This window comes from Halictus rubicundus, chromosome 7 (assembly GCF_050948215.1).
Source record: "Halictus rubicundus isolate RS-2024b chromosome 7, iyHalRubi1_principal, whole genome shotgun sequence".
In the NCBI taxonomy this organism is placed as follows: domain Eukaryota; kingdom Metazoa; phylum Arthropoda; class Insecta; order Hymenoptera; family Halictidae; genus Halictus; species Halictus rubicundus.
The window spans coordinates 12,402,336-12,422,489 of record NC_135155.1 but is presented as its reverse complement, the minus strand read 5'-3'; the positions used below and the strand labels follow the sequence as shown (position 1 = coordinate 12,422,489).

Below are 20,154 nucleotides of genomic sequence, written 5' to 3'. Positions count from 1 at the left end.
TCTTATAATGATATACGTATTATATTTATGAAGAACTAAGTGTATTAGTTTCAACAATGAAGATGTCTGATTATAGAACAAATTTTAAATGCGATTACTATGTAATCTTCCTTGAAGACACATTGTTTTCGTCTACTTATGATTGTGTAGACAGAAAAAGATTAAGCGAATCTTTACTGTAAAACAGACAGTATATTAACGTATTTTAACGCTTGCTTAGCATGTATGCGTCCTAAATTTGATCTTACGTTCTTGACATGCAATTGATAAAGAAGTAGAGCATAGTTATCGGTAACGTTTGTTAACGGTAGTTAAGAACTTGACCGATACAGAGCGCCACTCATCATTGACGGAAAACTCGCTTACCATAGAGTACACCCAGGACAGGCGAAAAGGCGTCAAAAAATTTGCGAATTCTCGTGTCTGAGCCGACGGTGGGTGCCGTATTGTTGCGTTGCCGCGGATTGTCGCGTCTCGCGCGTGTGTGCGTACGTGCGTGACACGTACGGGACGTGTACTTTTCCGGGGTGCGGTGCGTTTGCACGACGGAAAATTGTGATCCTCGGATATCTTAATATGCTCGAAGGATCGGCCAAGTTCAGGAAAAAGAGCTACTCCGCCTGAAGAGAGTGCTCGAAGCTGCGCGCATGCTTCCGTGCTTGCTCCCTCGCCATTTTGGAGGTGAATATCATTTTTTCCCTTGCTGCCGGAGCTTTGGATAAATTTCAGTTGATATACCGGGATCCGATCGTGATGTCATACGTTCGACCCAAACACGGCAAGCGTTTTCGACCACACCGACGATGTCCCTCTGCTGTATTTACGGGACCAATCTGACGCGATTGCTTCGAGACAGAGACCCAACCCTCCTTACGCCCGCATTTCTATCTCCTGCAAATTTCACTCGACCGCCTTCTTTACTTACCAACCCTAGTTTTACAATTATTTCTGTTCTTCTCGTAAAAATGTTTGTCATTTAATAGCTACGCATCAGTACCGATTGAATTCTTCTCGACGTATTCTTCGCGGATATTCCTTTTAAAAACATACGATACTCCTTAGAATCAAATGCATTTATCGACTGATAGAATTGGTGTGGTGTAATTTGTATTGAGAGGACCTCGTGATAAGTGTCAAGTTAGTTTTAATTAAACAAGGAAAAACTTTGTAGTGACAGAATTTGATGGTGCGTTAATTTCGCATTATTCGAATTTATAGACTGATATCTGCCAAACATTATATACTGGCAAGCTTTTTCTAGCAAAAAAAAGTACCTGCTGTTGTTAATTTAATTGTATAATACATTCAAGCAGGTAAAATATGAAACAAAAGTATTAGAGTCACGATATTCCATTGTTTCATCAATTTATTTGTTGTATTTTTTATATACTTATTGAAATGTGTGCAATAGATCTTTGCTACAGAATCTCATATATTACCACTTATTTGTACATTCTTTATTTTGTAATTGAAATATAGGAGAGCAAGTATATAATATAAAGAAATATGTATATGTAAAAATCTTAAGAAAATCTGTTCAATATGAATTTCATTGCAAGCGACAAATCACTAATATTCAAATTTGTTATTTATGCTTTTTTCACAGATAGAATATTGAATTTTGGAATGGACTGACAGAGGTTTAAGTAAGATTATAAAATTTAGGGTAGAGGATCGAAAGGCAAGAAGACGTCTGAAGGTGTCTGAAATAGGCCTCGGCCATTTAGTTATTAACACCTTTACTATGCCAGCTGTTCCAAGGCCTGGTAGTCTTAAGGATCCAGAGATTGCTGAATTATTCGAGAAAAATGATCCGGAGAAAATATTTGAGGACTTGCGCGAAATCGGGCACGGTAGTTTTGGGGCTGTTTATTATGCACGATGTTTGGTTACCAAAGAGATTGTTGCCATCAAGAAAATGTCGTATTTGGGAAAACAAACGGTTGAAAAGTGGCAAGATATCCTAAAAGAAATACGGTTTCTTAGACAGCTTGATCATCCTAACACAATAAAATATAAGGGTTGCTACCTCAGGGACCATACTGCCTGGGTATACATGTTTTTTAAACAAACTAAGTTATACGAATATAGTTAGTTAGTTAGTATTACATTATTATTACACATAAAATTATAAATCACAGTTGGTAATGGAATACTGCCTTGGATCTGCATCAGACATTATCGAAGTCCATAAAAGACCTTTAAAAGAAGATGAGATAGCTGCAATTTGTGACGGTGTACTAAATGGTTTGGATTATCTTCATGGTTACGGAAGGATCCATAGGGATGTAAAGGCAGGGAATATTTTACTTACCGAAAATGGAACTGTAAAATTGGCAGATTTTGGTTCTGCAAGTATAAAATGGCCAGCGAATAGCTTCGTAGGTACTCCTTATTGGATGGCACCAGAAGTGATATTAGCTATGGACGAAGGACAATACGATGGGAAAGTGGATGTATGGTCTCTTGGTATAACATGTATTGAATTAGGTACTGCAGATTGAATAACTTTAAGCATATCAATATATTAACGGTTAATTTTAGTAGTCCATAATAATAATATAAGTATCATCATTTCAGCGGAGAGGAAACCACCTTATTTTAACATGAATGCCATGAGCGCTCTGTATCATATTGCTCAGAACGACGCACCAACTTTAAACTCTCCAAATTGGTCAGATGTTTTCCGACGCTTTGTTGAAGTATGTCTTATTAAAAGTCCAAGCGAAAGGCCATCTTCTGCAGATCTATTAGCAGTGAGTTTCGTTCAGATTTTGTTTGAAATATAGTACTACAGTGAATATTCGCTGTAATTCCCTTGCACGGTTCTGGGGAGGGACATTCAGATGAAATCTGTGGTTCTCGCCGAACGTTGCATTTAAAATACACAGTGCACACTGGAAATGTAAGTGATCCTCGTGTCTGTGTCGCCAAAACCAGAGACACATAGTCAGATAGGGACAAGAAGGCTGAGAGAATGTCTTTCTCTGATACAATGTTGCACGGAGAAACTGACAGCGAAGCTCGAAAGACGTCGCCGCCGAGAAGTGTAACACAAGACGATTGGGTATATTGGTGTGAGACCAGAAGACTAATTCAATTACAAAACTTCTTTATTTTTCATTATTTTTTATGAGATTTTCACCAACAAATTCGTGGCATTTTTCTGATTAAAATGAAACCAAATATGATCTAATTCCGTTGATATTTACTTGTGTAATGAAAGATGAAAGTTACTTCCCATTACAATTACATTAACAGAAAATTAGTATAAATATGATCCGAATTATATCATATTTGGTATTATTTTCATTAGAAAAATGCCACGAATATGTTGGTGAAAGTCCCATAAAAAATAATGAAGTTTTGTTATTGGATTAGTAGTGGTCTTTTGGTCTCCGATACCGATATACCCAACCGTGTTATGTTAGACTCCTCGGCGGCGGCGGCTCTCAAGCTTCTTGGCCCCTCACGGAGTATACCCCGCGGTGGTGAGGGTAGTTCCAGCGGATGTTCACTGTATTTCGTGTTTAAAGCTTAACCTTCAAAAGAAGACATATTGTTGTTTAGTTAGCTGTCATCTTAGAGACTTTCAAATTTACAGCATCAATATATCACCAGAACGCGTTCTCCTCAAGTTTTAATAGATTTAATTCAGAGGACGAAAGGTGCTGTTAGGGAGTTGGATAATTTGAATTATCGGAAAATGAAGAAGATCTTAATGATCGATGCTTGCGAGACTGAGAGTACAGTTGGCGATACCGATGGTTCGTTATGTTTAAAGTTTTTGAAATTCAAAAGTTTGTATTTTAGGGAATAATGTTTGTTTACTCTCCTTTTTTTTTATCCACACACTTTGTAGGTACTCCTGATGAACAAACAGGTGGCGATAGTAGCAAGAGTAATTCAATTACATCGGAGCATTCAATTCATTCGATGGGTGTTTCTGCGAGTTCTCAAAGTTCCTCCACCAATAGCTTACCACTGCCAAATGCTGATTCAAATGAATATTCCACGGGATCTGTGCGAAATCGACATAAAATATCAGCGGGTGGTGTTACTGCCAATCTACTTGAGCATGGTGCCAATAACTTTGCAACAATAAGGACAACATCGATCGTGACCAAACAACAGAAGGAACATATGCAGGAAGAAATGCATGAACAGATGAGTGGATACAAGAGAATGAGACGGGAACATCAAGGTGCTTTGGTAAGCATTCTTTCCATCATTACTTTTTTTTTTAATGTAGCCTTAAAAAGCTACTCTATCCATTTGTGTGTCTATGTTATGCATTGTGTAAATAGGTAAAATTGGAAGAACGTTGTAAAATGGAAATGGAATCACATAAACAATTACTAGACAAGGAATACGAAACGCTTTTACAACAATTTAGTAAAGAATTAGAGAAACTTCAAATGAGGCATCTACAAGAATTAGAACGTAAATTTAAACAAAACCAAAATGCAGAAAAGAAACTTCATAAAGAGATTACAAATAGGCAAGAGGCTGATCGAAAAGCACTGGAAGCACAGCAGAAAAGAGAGTACAAAGTAAGAATTATTTGATGATGATAGATTCCTGTCTAAATGATTGTACTACATTAAAACTTTTTTCACCGTTAATATACTATGGTAATACTCGGTGGTATCTATCAAAGATGTCTTTATTTGTTTAGGCTTTTAAGGAGAGATGGAAAAAAGAATTATCTCAGGATGAAGTTACACCAAAACGGCAACGGGATGCTACGCTTCAGAGTCATAAAGATAATTTACGACAAATGGAGGCGCAAGAAGAACAACGGCTTGCTCGAGGCCAAAGAGAATATCTCGATTTTGAAATTCGTAAATTTCGTAGAAAAAAGTTGCTTATTTTTCATAGTTTAGAGCAAGAATTGCTTCGAGAGGTTTGTTTAATGATATTACAATTTCCTAAATGTGTGCTGTTATTTTGGAAAGATTACAACGCTTTCATAATATATTTTGATAAATAGGAATTAAATAAGAGACAACAACAACTAGAACAAGCTCATAATATGTTGTTACGACACCATGAAAAAACACAAGAACTAGAGTATAGACAACAAAGGGCAGTTCACGCGCTTCGGGAAGATCAAGTTCAACGGCAACATGCGACTGAACTTTCTAATCAACAAGATTATATGCAAAGGGCGGAACGTGACTTGCGTAAAAAACACGCATTAGAACTCAAGCAGCAACCTAAGAGTCTCAAAGTAAGCTATGCATTTCAGTTTCAGGCGATACTAAAACATTCAACGTACAAAAAAAAAAGGAATATTATGCAATAGAAAATTAACTAAACAAAATTAGAATAGATATGTACGTATTTGTTATTTCAGCAAAAAGAAATGCAGATTCGCAAACAGTTTAGGGAGACATGTAAAATACAAACGCGGCAATATAAAGCATTAAAAGCTCAAATATTACAAACAACGGCTAAAGAAGAACAAAAGGCGGTTATTAAAAAGTTGAAGGAAGAACAAAGAAGAAAGTTGGCCTTGTTGGGTGATCAGTATGAACAAAGTATTGCTGAAATGCTTCAAAAACAAAGTATACGTTTAGACGAGTCACAAGAAGTCGAATGCCATAATCTCAAAGTAAGACATTGCATTATAGTATGATCAAATCTTTATTTGAGTGTTGGAAACGATCAGGGATATTTTATACATATACAATCAAATAAAATATATTTATTCTAGTGTGTATACGCATAATATGTATCGTCCTACTGTTTGTTTATAGGAAAGATTAAATTATGAATTAGAAATTTTAATGGCATACCAATCGAAAAATAAGATGCAAGCCGAAGCTCAAAGAAACCGAGAACGTCGCGAATTAGAAGATCGAGTATCGGTCAGACGAGCTTTGCTTGAACAGAAAATGGAACTTGAAACTGAGGAATTTCTTAGTGAACGTAGCGAACGAATACGTCTACTACATGAAAGACAAGAACGTGAATTACAACAATTTGACGAGGAAAGTGCAAGAATAGGATTCAGGTATGAAAGTTTTTATCTATAGTCTATAGTTTTTTTGCATGAACATAACATGTAAAGGATAGAAAGTGGAAAAAAATACTAAGATTATTTTCCGTTCTAATATGTTGGGATCACTGAAACTTATAATTGTTTCAATCTAATCTTTAGTCAAAATCCTTAGCATATTAAAAATTATAAATTTAAGATTTTAAGATAGCGTTTTTTTAAATAGTTGTACCTATATATATATTTTTTGTTTTAAATTATTACAGTGCTCTGGCGATAGCTGAGGCATCAAAAGAATCTTATCCAGACGATGAAAGCCTTAGTGGCTCAATGTTAAGTCTGGCTCACAGTAATAGTTCTACATCCTTCCCCCCTAATAGTCTTTAATTTTAATCATATTGATAGAATATGTATGTATGTACGTTTGCCTGTAGTGAGTGCATAACGAGTTTACCGACGTTTGATTCAATGACTTATACATAGCAGAAGTTGACTCGTTACGTGCATTAACTCAAACCTAAAAGGTTTGTTAGGGTTGGGAATGTGTATTGGACTGAAATTAATGTAACAGCATATTTTTTAATTGTCAAAATATGTCAACGTGATCTATTCGGAAAGAGAGCTTCATATTGAAGAACTTAGATGCTTTTTGCAACGTTGTAATATTTATTAACCATATCCAAATACCTTGTGAAGTAAATAGAAGTAATGAAAGAAAAATGAAAAAACGTTTTAAGTATCAATCTTATTGGGATTGAAGTAAGCCAGCTAATTATACAGAAAAATTTTATATGCGACCTACAAAAAATGTTTAGAGACATTTATTTATCAATATCTTGCAATTATAGTAATTAATGAAATAGTATAATCATAATGCTCCAGTTATTACGTGTTTGATTTTGACTAATTAAAGATTTGATATATACGAACAACACAGAACTATATTTTCGGTAAGATTTTAGTTTATCAAAGGTCTAGTATTAAATGGTCTTACCGATAATTGCGTGTGTTGATCTTCAAAATTTTATTTCAAACTTTCAAGAATATTTAGTCTGATTTATTAAAAAATTAAGTGAGCCGACCTATTTATTTCACTGCATTTTTAATGCAATCATTAAATTTACAAAATGATAATCTAATAACAGACAATTAGTTACAGTATCCTATGTAGTTACTATAACGCATTCGTGTTATGGCATATTCGTTGATTCAATGAGAGATTAATTTCAGAAAGTCACTTTTTTACAATTTTATACGATTTGTTTTACATTATTAAGAAGAAATGTCAATATCAAAAATTAAATTGATAATAAAATTATTGTTGAATTACCAAAATACCACTTCAAATTCCTTTCAACATTGATATTCTTCATTTTAATTTGATAATTTTGGATATGAAGCCTCAAACAATCCTTCATGAATTACATGTATCTTAAGTTTTGTATTGGTACAATATCAGTTGCATTGAGACATTGACATACATTTTTAAGTAATTATATTATGATACGCATGAAATCAAAAGGAAGTACTTTATACAGAATAAAGTATACAAAACTGTTCGTCCAAATTAGTATTCATATTTTTAGAACGGAAAATACTGTTTATGTTCTTGTGCGGTTTACTCTTCAGTGATAATGTGAAAGGTATTTCATAGTCTTTTTTAAACAGAGCGATATATTTTTATATATATTCTTTTGTTATTCAAAGTGAATTTTGAAGATCTTAGTTGGCGAATGTTTAATATCAATATTAATTTATAAGGTCCAATGAAAAGTATTTGTTCTCTCTGTGTATTGTTACTGTGAACTACAACTAAGATCTTCATAACTTATCTTGAATAATCAGAACATAATAATTTATTGAAACTACTTCTACAATTTTTAACTCAATGTAAATATGAAATATAAATTTAATTTATAAAACTTTATATTACCTTCAAATGCATTTCATATTTTCATGTTAAATTGCATAATCTGTCTTGACTATTTCGCTCTGAGACACCTAATACGAACAAAATATAAAAGTAGACAAAATTCTCAATTTGCTTCTGCGTTTAAAAATGTTATAACCTCGTATAGTACTTATAAAGAAAACATTCGTTTACTTTTAAGTACTTAATTACAATATAAACAGTATCATTATATGAATACTTCCAACACTTAATAAATCGAGATTCAATTCGTAATTTTTGAGAAATTAGAAATTAGAAATTAAAATAGTTTAAAGTACTTCGTTGTTGCATCCAATGACTCATTTGATTTTAGTTAATCAGAAATGTGTACATATATTTGTTCACAAATAAATTAATGTGTATATGTATATTATATATATTATACATGTATATAATATATATAAAATTACCTTCACTTACCAAAACGAATCCGCAAATACATTTCTAGTTTGTGCATTGCCTCCAGTATATCAGAAATCTTTTGTATTAATTTAGCAGGTATGAGTAAGGTACTTCTCTTATATTTGTTAAAATAGTTATGATGGCATTATTCTGCTTGTATTATCAACATTTTAGTTATGTTATATTCTGTTGTGATTGCCTGAAGTTTCTCTCCAGTACACATCCCAATGTTGTACTCTTATATTGTAATATCTGATTTGTTTCTTTTGCTGTTTCATTTAATACATTTCAATGTACTTTTTTCTGTTTTATATATCTCCATCTTCATTATAAAGTATTAAATTTAAACTCAGATGACTGTGGCTGTTTTCTTACTTATATTTAATATAATATTAACAACATTTATAATCATATTAATATATATAACATCTTCCTTACAACACGATTAATAGGAATAATATATAAAGCTATGATTGTTAATATTAAATCGAAAAAAATTTCACATTTTCATTCTGTTACATTTGACATTTCAATTATGACGATCGATATTTTCTATAGGCCCATCAATTTGTAAAATACATTGTAAGCTAAGTTACTTGTATGTTAGATTATTTCGTCTACGTAGAAAGAGTAAACTAATTTTATAATATATTAAAAAGTAAAAACTTCTAATTTCAAAATGGAAAAAATGATCTTAAATAATTTGTCCACTATATTATAGTTACCTTCAGAATTAAAAAAATATGTTATCAGTCATTATTTCTGTAATATGTATAATCATGCATTAATGATGTAGCGCACATTCCGATTTTTTATATATGTATGATATTATTTGTTGACGAATTAACGAAAATATAAAAATTATAAATAAATGTAGAAAATGTGTTCAATTGCAAAATTATCAAAGTTAAAAACATATTTGTGATTATGTGTTCAAAACTTTTTAAATGAAGACAGTCACATTCAAATGAATTTTTTTGTAATATTACATTATGTAAATATCTACACATGTTACACACTAGTAAAGAATGTAGTGCTTAATTCAATGAAGTCTGTAGAATTCCATACATGTATCACATTTAAACTCTTCCTTAGATTATGCTCTTTGGGAGATATGTATGAGTTGAATAGAAACTTTTAGTCAACTATTAAAATTGATAGTAAACAATGCAGACTATTAAAGATGTTCGTGCTACATTCTAAATTATATCATACTAAGCAATATAAGCCATAATTTCACAATCCTAGTCTATTTGCAATCCATACACCATTTTACGAAAGAATTAATATACTCGCAGTATGCGTGGTTGAAGTCTACACAAGGAATTGTCTCTTTAATTGTCGAAAAAACGAAAACAATTTTCTTGTGAAAAATATTTGATTTGGTGGAAGAACATTATATAAAGTATATTTGTATTTTTTAAATTGTTATTTACAAAAATTGCGATGCCAAGGTAATTTTCAATATGTAATAAAAATATACTTCACCAAATGAAACATATCTTTTATAAGAAAATTTTTCGCTTTCTCAATGATTAGAGCGACATAATGTATACGCATGTACAAGGAAAATTTTCAATATTAAAAGCAATATTCACGTGAGATTTTTTTTTGTAAAAATTTATATATTTTTATTAGCACATTTGATAATTGCTAATATTCACAAAGTCTCTTCACTCAACTATATATTGATTAATTAAAAATAAACTCTCTGACTAATTTCAATTACATAATTGTGTTACATGAGGAGTAGTATTTATCTATGAAAATATATATATCTATAAATGACAAAAGTAAAATTTATATATTTTACGCTATATCCATGACTTATAATTAAGTATAGAAAAAAGATCTCCAATAAAAATATTATATTAGAACTTTACAACGTTTTTAATAGAAAAATTTGTAATTTTTAGAGATTAATTGTAAATGCTATAATGTCTTAATCTGGTTAAACGGTAAATTTGTTAATCATGTATAAGATATTACAATATTTTCATTAGTCTAGAGAATACTATTCATCTATATAAACACTTATGGATTGCATTAAAGGACTAACATATAATAGTTTAGAAAAAAATGTATCTGAAATACAAATTTTCATAGTAGACTGCAAAATTGTAAATAAATCTCATTTTCTTTATGAATCAATTTAAATATAGAACATTAATAATGTTAGGTTTTATATGTTTGAACCTAATGAAGGCTCTTTACATGCAATGTCAGGATAGACAGGAATCCATTTATTGTTGCATCTCAATATATGGAATGACATTTAATATTATACTTTTTGCTCTGTAGGAATCAACCACAATTGTGATTCCCAGATATGTGCTCAATGCCCTTAACACATCCTTGTAACTCTTCCATCGTGTGATACTCGACATCGGACAAGTTCATTTTGCCATTAGCATAAGTTGCATAATTATAATTACTTAGCAATCTGGGTTAAGCGTAAGCATTCTGCTGTCGTCACAATCGACTTGGTCAATAGTCTTTATTGAAATACCCAAAACCAATATCTTATTGTTATATCATTATTGATGGTATAGTGCTAGTAGTTGTTGACTTTGCACAGTATTTCAATAACTCTGACTGCATTCAAATTTGTTCTATCCCATGTCTAACCATTAACCATTAAAGCATAGACAAAGCTCTGTCTCTTCTATATGACATAATGTAGCATTTCTGCTCAACAGATAATCTCTATACTTAATATCTTTTATTTCTTTGCTTCTTCATTTCATTTGCTACCTCTGTAGACACCGCATGAAACATACTTTTCAAAAAGTGTATGTAGGACCTAAATTGCGTCTCCGTATTTTCAAAAAATAAATATATGTATTTAGCTCTAAACACTGTGCCAAAATACAAAACAAAAGGATCTATAAAAGAAAGCACCTCATCATACTGAAATGTGTAATTCCCACAAGTATCAGCATACGAATTCAGTTTATGATGTAACTCATAAGTAGGGGTATGCGAGAACCCGAAAATATCAGATCGGGACAATTTCTCTACAATTTTCAGGATTATTCCTAAGACTATTAGGGTTCTCAAATATTCTAAATATTTTCTTCGAGAATTCTGAAACTTTCAGGAACCCGACTCGTCTCGACCCGTTCCGATCATCGAGTACCTGAGATTTTTGGGTTCTCACACACCGCTACTGATAAGTGATTTCTCTGTTTAGGCTCAGTGTACGTTATCACACCGTTAGCAAAAAACCGTTTGAGTCCTTTCGCAGTACGTTTGATTAGATCAGTCTTTTCAGTTTTCAACTTGTAATATTGGATTTCTCAAGGTATCCAAAAATATGAGACAAATCTTGTTAGGTTGTAACTTGTAATAGCATTAAACAAATCATGTGATGTGAAACATATCATTTAATATATACATGTTTGTTTAATTTTTATTTCATACATATCAACACAGAAATTTCTTTGCACATCAACTGTTAGCATGATATTAGTAAGATAAATCGATAGTTTTCGAAATTCACGATTATGGCTTTGTTACAATTGTGCTAATACAAGTCATAATCAGTGTCTGAGCTCTTCCCTGTACCATTCTCTATGTGTCTTAGTCTTCCAGGACTGTGAATAATTATCTTATGTCAAAAGATTTTGATCCTCTTGTTGTCTTGTTCTCATTTATCATGGTACTTTAAGTCTTGATCAATTCAATTTTACGTCTTGTTGGCAAGTGTTATATCATCAAAAATAATTCTAGACTATCTGAATATCAAAATTGTGAACTACTTTGACATAATCTTCTGGTTTACTGACCTGGCCTTTACACAATTTTATGAGTTTCTTAAGTTGATGTGTTTTCTGAACTTCTTTTCACATTGGTAGCTGAGATCCGTGTTGCTTGGGACCTTAACTTCGCACTTAACTATAACAGCTTTCTTAGATACTAATAAGTATGAGTATAAGCCCAGAAACAAATCTGTTATTATGTCTAATGTATTAAAAAGCTTTTTATCTGCACAATCTGATTACCCTTGACATAAAAGTATTTAAAACCTTGAACATTTCTTCAGATTCAATACCATTATATTTCAGCCACTATATGCAACAGCAGAAATAATATTGAAATTGCTAGCCTACTTCTCTCACTCTTCGCTCACTATTTTAGTAGCTAAATTAGTTATATGAATTTAATGGGACATTATGATTATGCTACACATTTCATATTTGTAGTTGGAAAATAGATTCTGCTCTGTCATGGCATATATATTAAAATCCTGAAAATCAGTCTCCGGTTGTTTTTAAAAGTTGAGCAATAGATACAAATCAGTTTACATTGTCTAACTGGATTGCGAATACTTGCTATTGTCTTACTAAGAATCATTTTTTTTCCTCATCGACTATCATCCATACACGACTTTGTGATTCGTACAAGCATGCAGGAACTTATTATTTTCTGCATAACATGTACATTGTAATGCATCTAAAATTTTGTTAACAAGGATTACATAAATAAATTGCATTTTAAAAGTTTAATGAATACATGAAGTAAATAATATTAAACCAATTATATTAAAAATTAATTTTCATAATTATTATGCTGAATTACAACGGAAGTTATAACATAACTAATATATAATGAGTTCAACATTTCTTTTAATATTGTTACATGAAAGTCAACAGAATCGTTGAATTTTATATTTACTTGATAAATGTAGCACGACTTCTCTATAAGTCCAGTTGTATGTATGTATATGTATCAAAAGCAAAGTAAAGAAAACATAAGTTGCAATATTTCACCACGTTTATATGACCATCATAACAAATTATTAAGTATTAATTTAATATATTACTTTTTATTGTTGCTGGCATTTTGTAAATATTCATTCTGTATGTGTAAAATTTTGAAATTGAATATTAATTGCGACAACTAGTATTTAGTGTATAATTAAATGTATTGAGTTTTCCAAAGCTCTGACTATTGAGTTAACACTTCGAATTTTAAGTATGATATATAAGCTAGCCAATTAAGACTATAGGCATGGCATATCAGTTATCTATAATTAATAATTGATATCTTGTGAAAATTTGATCAGCATATTTCTCATTTACTTCCATTTATGTGTGATTTCATAATTTTGACAATATATATAGTTTCCCTAATAATGCATTTGCATTCAGTAAATTAAAATATATAACAATTAAAGATTAATGATAACTCGAAGAAAGTACTGCTACATTATTTTTTCCTTTAAATTTTAGTTGATATAATTAAAGACATTATTTTTATTGAGTACCAAATATACTCGTGAATACACTAGCATACAGTGAATATATATTAAAATATAAATAATTTTATCTATAGAAATTGGCAATATTCATTACTATTAATGTTGTTTTTTAATGCAAAAATTAAAAACATTCTATAAATGTTTCACTATTCATGGACTAACTTTTATGGAGTGCTAGAAAATAGAAAAACGATTCAGAGCACACATTGATGGAGATTTATGAAGATTTTGTGGCAATAGCTACACAAGATTTAAGTGAATACAAAAATAAATCTGTATGTAAAGGTATAATATTGTAATTTCAAAAATTGTTTATATAATTAGAAATACCAGTGGAATATGGTACAATGTCCGTCTGCCATCCACTTAATAATGAATTACGTTTTCTAGTATTGTCTTAAGCTCAGTTATTTTACCTTACATTTAATGAACGTGTATGTATATGTATGTGTATGATGTATTTACAGTATCATTTGATATATTATATAAATGCTAATTTTTAATAATACGTTTTAATTTATATAACAATTTTGCAAATCAAATTGTACTATCACATATATTTTATGATAATTTGATGTCATTACCGATATAATTAAAATTTTTTAATTGATAGATATTTTGTTTATACTTCATTTGGTATAAAATATTCTGCATAAGTGTATAAAATGAAATTAATTAAATAATATGAACAAAACATAACTATATAATTACGAATTGTAACAGTAACGTTTCTGCTTGAAATTGAACAATTAAAAGTTTTATTTAATACTCTATGTCAAATGATTATGTGTAATTAAAATTTTTTTCTAATTTTCCAAATAATTTGAAGGAATATAAAAATATGTTTGAAATTGTTTAAGAATCTGTTGAGATTTGCTGTACGTATACGTATGTTACAGTCAAAATCGACCTTTTTGTATTACCAGAGAATATTAATTTTGACTTCTCATTTCGATTTCCAAATGTGTTTGTTTACATCTTGTAAATAATCGCAAGAAATACTTTTAATATTTATTTCTGTGTACTGAAGCTGCTTCATAGTTTTAATACTATGAAGCATGTATAAGTCCTCCAGTAGTATGTCATCTTTAATATAATTGTAAAAAACTTTATTATAGTTAATTTTAATTTTGTTATTTTTTCTATTTTCGTAAATGTATTGGTACTGTGAAGATAGCACTACACAAATCACAATTACTGTTATGTGTGTCAAAGAAGACTGCTTCTAATTCTATATAATATAATCAAAATGTGTACAATGTGCATTGCATATATGTACATTAATGCAATAACTTTTAATAAAACGAGCGTTATAGATCATACAAAATTCATTATTCAATTTAATAGCTCCACTCTTTGTGTGCTGATAAAAAATATATATTTCATTAGCATTAAGATAAGTAAGTCTAATTTTTAAACTTATATAACAGTACTAGTGTTAAATATCAGTAACAGACTATTATGAGTCATTACACAACTGCAGTAACAATAATGTGCTCACATAAAACGCTTTTCTAAAATAGTATGATACTACAATTCTTTATTACAATGATGATAATTATTATTTTATTATATATATATATAAATATATTTATAAAATTTAAATAATAGATATTAATATCTTTGTAAAGCAATTGATTTTACAATGAAACAAAATATAAATAACAACTCATATTAATTTCTGTAATTACTATAAATTATCTTCCCTATTAAATCTAATTTAATGAGTGAAGTTAAAAAAAATACAAAACATTTTTTACAGATTAAATGAAAGCTTATATCAAACATCTAAGATCAATCAGAGTTAATGCATTGATTAGATAATATAAGAAGAAAGATGCATGTTTCATGATTCTTTCATTTTTTAAAACAAATTCTTTTTCTTATTACTTATTTTAATAAAAGGACATATCATTTTAGCAATAAAGGATAGTATCGAAATTCAAGAATACAATTATTTATTCTATTCATTCATGTACAAGTATCCTTAAGTTGGCAATGATGATAAATCATAAAGCACTACAGTAACAAAGAAATTAAAGTTTTATTAAAATACATTTTAGTAGTTGTAATACAACAAAATATTACAATCCCTCATAATGAGCACATAATTTACACAGTGATAAATGTAATGTACATTGTAACAAATATCTGTAGAATGTTATTATATAAAGATAAAGAATCAGTTGAAATATACAAAAGCATTTGAATTGATAAGACAATATTTTTATTTGGTTGGTGAAAAATTGGTGGGACTTAAAATGCGGGAATGTGTTTCTCTTATTATTGGTACTGTATGTGCAACACATCTATCCCATCCTGGAGATCTCCATGCGCTTTCTCGGGTTTCCATTCGGGCATGAAGACTTTTGTAGCCTAAAATTGTTTTAATTATACACTACTTTATCGCAGTAAGATTATTTTAAGGCAACATAAAAAGTAGTTGTGATACCAAATTTATACTTACACCAAATATGATGAACATTATACAATCGGCCAATTTGTGAGAAAAATCCACCAAATGGTTCATTATTATGGCGTCTAAAGTTAATAGCTTTTGCCCAATTATTTCCCCATTCTATCATTCCACCAGCATTGAGTCTATAACTACGTATTTCATATATGTTTGAATCCTCTCGTTTCGTAGGATTAGGCCAGTAGCTAAATGCCAATAGGTATTGCAAGTAACGTGATCGTACATATTTGCCACCTTCTTTAAATAACTGTTGATATGCCTAAAAAATATATCAACATGTTACATTTTTATTTTGTACATAATGTACACATAAATAAATTTTTCAATAATATTGTACTTTGTCCTTAGATAGCTCAATTTGTGTACGATCAACGCTACCATAACCATCATTGTACCGCCACAGGTGTAAAGCTTGATCGATATCTCCAGCTGTGACAGTCCATGAACCGACTAATTCCAATTGCAAATTGGATTTGGAGTTTAGAAGTTTAACAGTTTCTTCACTGTAATATCGCAAAATTTGTTAACTATTATTTAATATATTGATTTCCATATATTTTTCAATATATTACAAAAATAATTCTTCTTATATGCTGGCATAAATAAAATCTAATATTTTTAAAAAATGTTAAGAAATTCGAAAAGTATTTTTCGTATAGACGTTCTAAATTGTACTTCTTACATTTCAAAAGAGTGATTTAATACTAAAAATAAACTAGAAAAAAAAAGAGAAGAAGAAAGTGTCGGAGATTCACTTACTAATTGGTCAAGTAATTGTCAACGGAATCAGGTCGTATGTTGTGCGTGTGCAAAGTGTAAATAACCCCTTTATCCGACAGCATCCGTGAATGGGGCTCTTTGGTTGGATCGGATTTTTGTCGCCATTCTTGCCATTTGCTGTCATTCTGTAGAATCGGTGAACTTGCAAAAGATCTACAACACACACGATGTGGCTATTGCCCTAAAACGCCGCCGCTTAGACTGAGTCGCGTATTTAGCTTTATACGCGAAACATATGAAAAAAGAAGCGTTCCCCAAGCTGTTGGAATCGTGTTCGCCTACCGGCAGTTAATATACGACGGTAATTTTAAATTGCCTATTGTTGCGATCTGCGCGGCTTTCAATCCTCTGAAGACGGCAGCCATTCTTACTGAGAATCCTTGTGTAGTGATCTCTGCTGTTCTGTGTTCTGTGTCCAATCAAGATCAGAACCCGATTTCGTCAGCGCTGCAATTAAATACGCGGCGCTTTCAATCAAAACTTTTCATGAAATTATCGACCGATGTTGTTGATTTACTCTTATTCATAATCTCCATCCGCGGTTTTTTTTTCTATATACAATATGACTTACGATCATGGAAAATACTGTAGACTGATAGCGCATGCAAAGTTTAGCGCCACAACGCCTGCGTGTTCTGATAAGGTCATTGTTGCTGTACCATTTTATAAAACTTTAGAAGAAAAAGAAAGAACTTGCTCCAATGTGACGTCGTTTTCTAATAAAAGCAAGAAAAAAATGTAGACATAATCTTCTTTGTAATGAAAATATGTATTGTATAAACACATGTACTTCCATCTTCACTGAAATGAATTTTTAGCGGTATTAAAGAAAATATATTTATAATAATATTACCTATTTTTATTAATTTTTTTTATGAATAACAACTATATAATACAGATTCTTGTATATGTACACGGATTTACTGAAAATAACACTTTTATATATCGCATAGAATCTAATACATTTAAAATCACTATAATTGATAGCAAGTAATTATTTGCATATAACTTCCCTCTTAATTTAATTAAAATTTTTGTATTAAGAAAATATCAATTTCTTCATTTCGATATTATTTTTTATTTATTTTATTTAAGTAATTTACTTTACATTCAAGTGTTTACATTTTTTTAAATATATTAATATAAGAATTAAAATATGGCTGACAATTATTCTTGATAACAAAATTGTTTTGTAATGTTCATGTTTAACCCGATGTCAAGGTTGTCATTTCAGAAAAGGTTAGGTTTATTCGTATTTCAAAATGAATGTTAGGTTTGACGGCCGTGGTTATGTAGGCAATCACAAATGTATTTAAATTACGATTAATAAATGATTAGTAATGTATTATGTATGTAGTAAAGAATATATAGAAATCAGATTTAATATTACATTTGAGAAATAATTTATACAATATTTTTATTAATTGCACAGCAATAAACTTAGTAAAAAATAATTTATACTGTTTACACTATATATATACCTTAATGTTTACATATATATCATTGATTTATTGTAATGGATGATGCGGAAGTAATAGAGCACTTTTTTGGTGTTTATTTACTATATAGTATGAATCCTAAGTATAAAGGAAGGACATATATAGGATACACAGTCGATCCTGGTCGTAGACTTAAACAACATAATGGTGGCAAAGATGTTGGAGGTGCTTGGAAAACAAGCAATAGAGGACCATGGTAACATATTTTCTATTAATTATTAATTATGAAGTAGTTCTATAAAAATGTTTTAACATTGTATTTTTAGGAAGATGGTACTGATTGTCCATGGTTTTCCAAATAGTACAGCTGCACTTAGGGTATGTTTTACTTTTATAATTACAAACATCACTCTTATTACATTTGTAATCAATAGGAAGTTTTATTAACTATTTTAAAAGGTAACAATTGAATAATATTCATTTTTAGTTCGAATGGGCTTGGCAGCATCCTCATGTGAGTCGCCGTCTTAAGCATGTGCCTCGAAAACGATCTCAGCAGAAAGTATTTGAGTTTTATCTAATGGTTTTGACAGAAATGTTGAAAGTCGGTCCATGGTGTCGATTACCTTTGACAATTCGTTGGTTGGATTATGAGTTTTTTGAAAACCATTCCAATTCTATTACAGCTCCAATGCATATGCCTATATGCTGTGGAAAAATGATTTCTCAAAAGATAAAAAAATTACAAAAGAGTGTCAATAATGGAATTGAAACTTTAGATGAGTGTACTAAATTTTGTTCTGTATGTGGTTTATTAGTACAACAAAAGGAGTTAGTTCACTGTATTAAACCTAGTTGTCTGTTAGTAGCTCATTTAATTTGTTTAGCAAATTTGTTTTCCAAGGGTGCCATGATTTTACCAATTGAGGGCATTTGTCCAGTTTGCCATACTAATGTTTTATGGGGTGATTTAATTAGGAAAAAGATTGGTTGTTACGGAGATTTGAAAGAAGCCACTTCCAGTGATGATGATTATACGTGAATTCAGTGGGATAAAGAACGTAAATTATATATTTTTTTACTGTATTGAGTAATTATAAAACTAAAAGGTTATGTCAAATTAACACCAGGGTTTATCAAGGTGTTCAACAACAAATTTTGCCAATATATTGCACAGACTTAGAATGCCTATACATATTCTAAGTCTGTGCAGTGCGTTTTATAAATAGAAAATCAAATTACATATCAAATGCTGTACTATACATTTTTACGACTTAATCAAATTTTTCAATTATATTATATATTACTAAAAAAATTTTTAAGCAAAATATTAGTACAATGAGAAATATTTTAATATTATAGATAGAATTAGTAAATAAATGGGAGAAGGAATATTTTAACTTGTTGGAAAATATGTAGTGGATAAATAATACTATGCGTTTGAAAACACATTTGTCACTACAATATTAAATACTACAATAAGATTTATTCAAAGTTTATTTAAATATCGAATAAAGAAACAAAAAAGCTGTAAAGAAGTTTTACTTAATTGTCCGTTACAACCGGCAATGTTTGTTATTTCCTGAAAATCGTTATTTAATTAATAATTTTTTATCATTAATTTAGATAATTTATAAAGGAGCAACAAACTGTGAATATTTATCAGTCTTTATTCGTAACTAATCGACAGATCAAAATATATTTATATATACATATTTGTATTTGTGTATGCATATGTATGTAAACATAACATTATTTAGTATAGAGGGATACAAGAAAATTTGTCTGTTTCGCCGATACGTAATTGCACCATATAATGAAATTGAAAGCTATGTCAAG

The 20,154-nt window shown here is 30.2% G+C and overlaps 3 protein-coding genes across 4 annotated transcripts; 2 read left to right on the top strand and 1 right to left on the bottom strand.

The window, feature by feature from the left end:
- Positions 1-354: 354 nt before the first annotated feature.
- Positions 355-10,502, top strand: Tao (Serine/threonine-protein kinase Tao). Its single transcript, XM_076790269.1, has 12 exons — positions 355-681; positions 1,607-2,050; positions 2,142-2,490; positions 2,581-2,756; positions 3,605-3,767; positions 3,863-4,212; positions 4,308-4,553; positions 4,679-4,906; positions 4,994-5,233; positions 5,360-5,617; positions 5,763-6,019; positions 6,271-10,502. Exons 2-12 carry the CDS (start codon positions 1,745-1,747, stop codon positions 6,389-6,391), a joined length of 2,694 nt encoding a protein of 897 aa, XP_076646384.1. The 5' UTR covers positions 355-681; positions 1,607-1,744; the 3' UTR covers positions 6,392-10,502.
- Positions 10,503-15,644: 5,142 nt separating this feature from the next.
- On the bottom strand, positions 15,645-17,554 carry Nipsnap (protein nipsnap). The gene is made up of 5 exons (XM_076790271.1): positions 17,159-17,554; positions 16,856-17,029; positions 16,434-16,599; positions 16,088-16,355; positions 15,645-15,996 (listed from the first exon to the last, which is right to left on the bottom strand). Exons 1-5 carry the CDS (start codon positions 17,239-17,241, stop codon positions 15,848-15,850), a joined length of 840 nt encoding a protein of 279 aa, XP_076646386.1. The 5' UTR covers positions 17,242-17,554; the 3' UTR covers positions 15,645-15,847.
- Positions 17,555-17,786: 232 nt separating this feature from the next.
- Positions 17,787-19,844, top strand: Slx1 (structure-specific endonuclease subunit SLX1). Of its 2 annotated transcripts, XM_076790273.1 has the most exons (4): positions 18,111-18,168; positions 18,446-18,571; positions 18,642-18,693; positions 18,803-19,844. In XM_076790273.1, the coding sequence occupies exons 1-4, from the start codon at positions 18,143-18,145 to the stop codon at positions 19,355-19,357; spliced, it is 759 nt and encodes a 252-aa protein (XP_076646388.1). In that variant the 5' UTR covers positions 18,111-18,142; the 3' UTR covers positions 19,358-19,844. The 2 variants fall into 2 exon arrangements, with proteins under 2 accessions (XP_076646387.1, XP_076646388.1); XM_076790272.1 differs by having other exon boundaries at positions 17,787-18,571.
- The last annotated feature ends 310 nt before the right edge of the window (positions 19,845-20,154 follow it).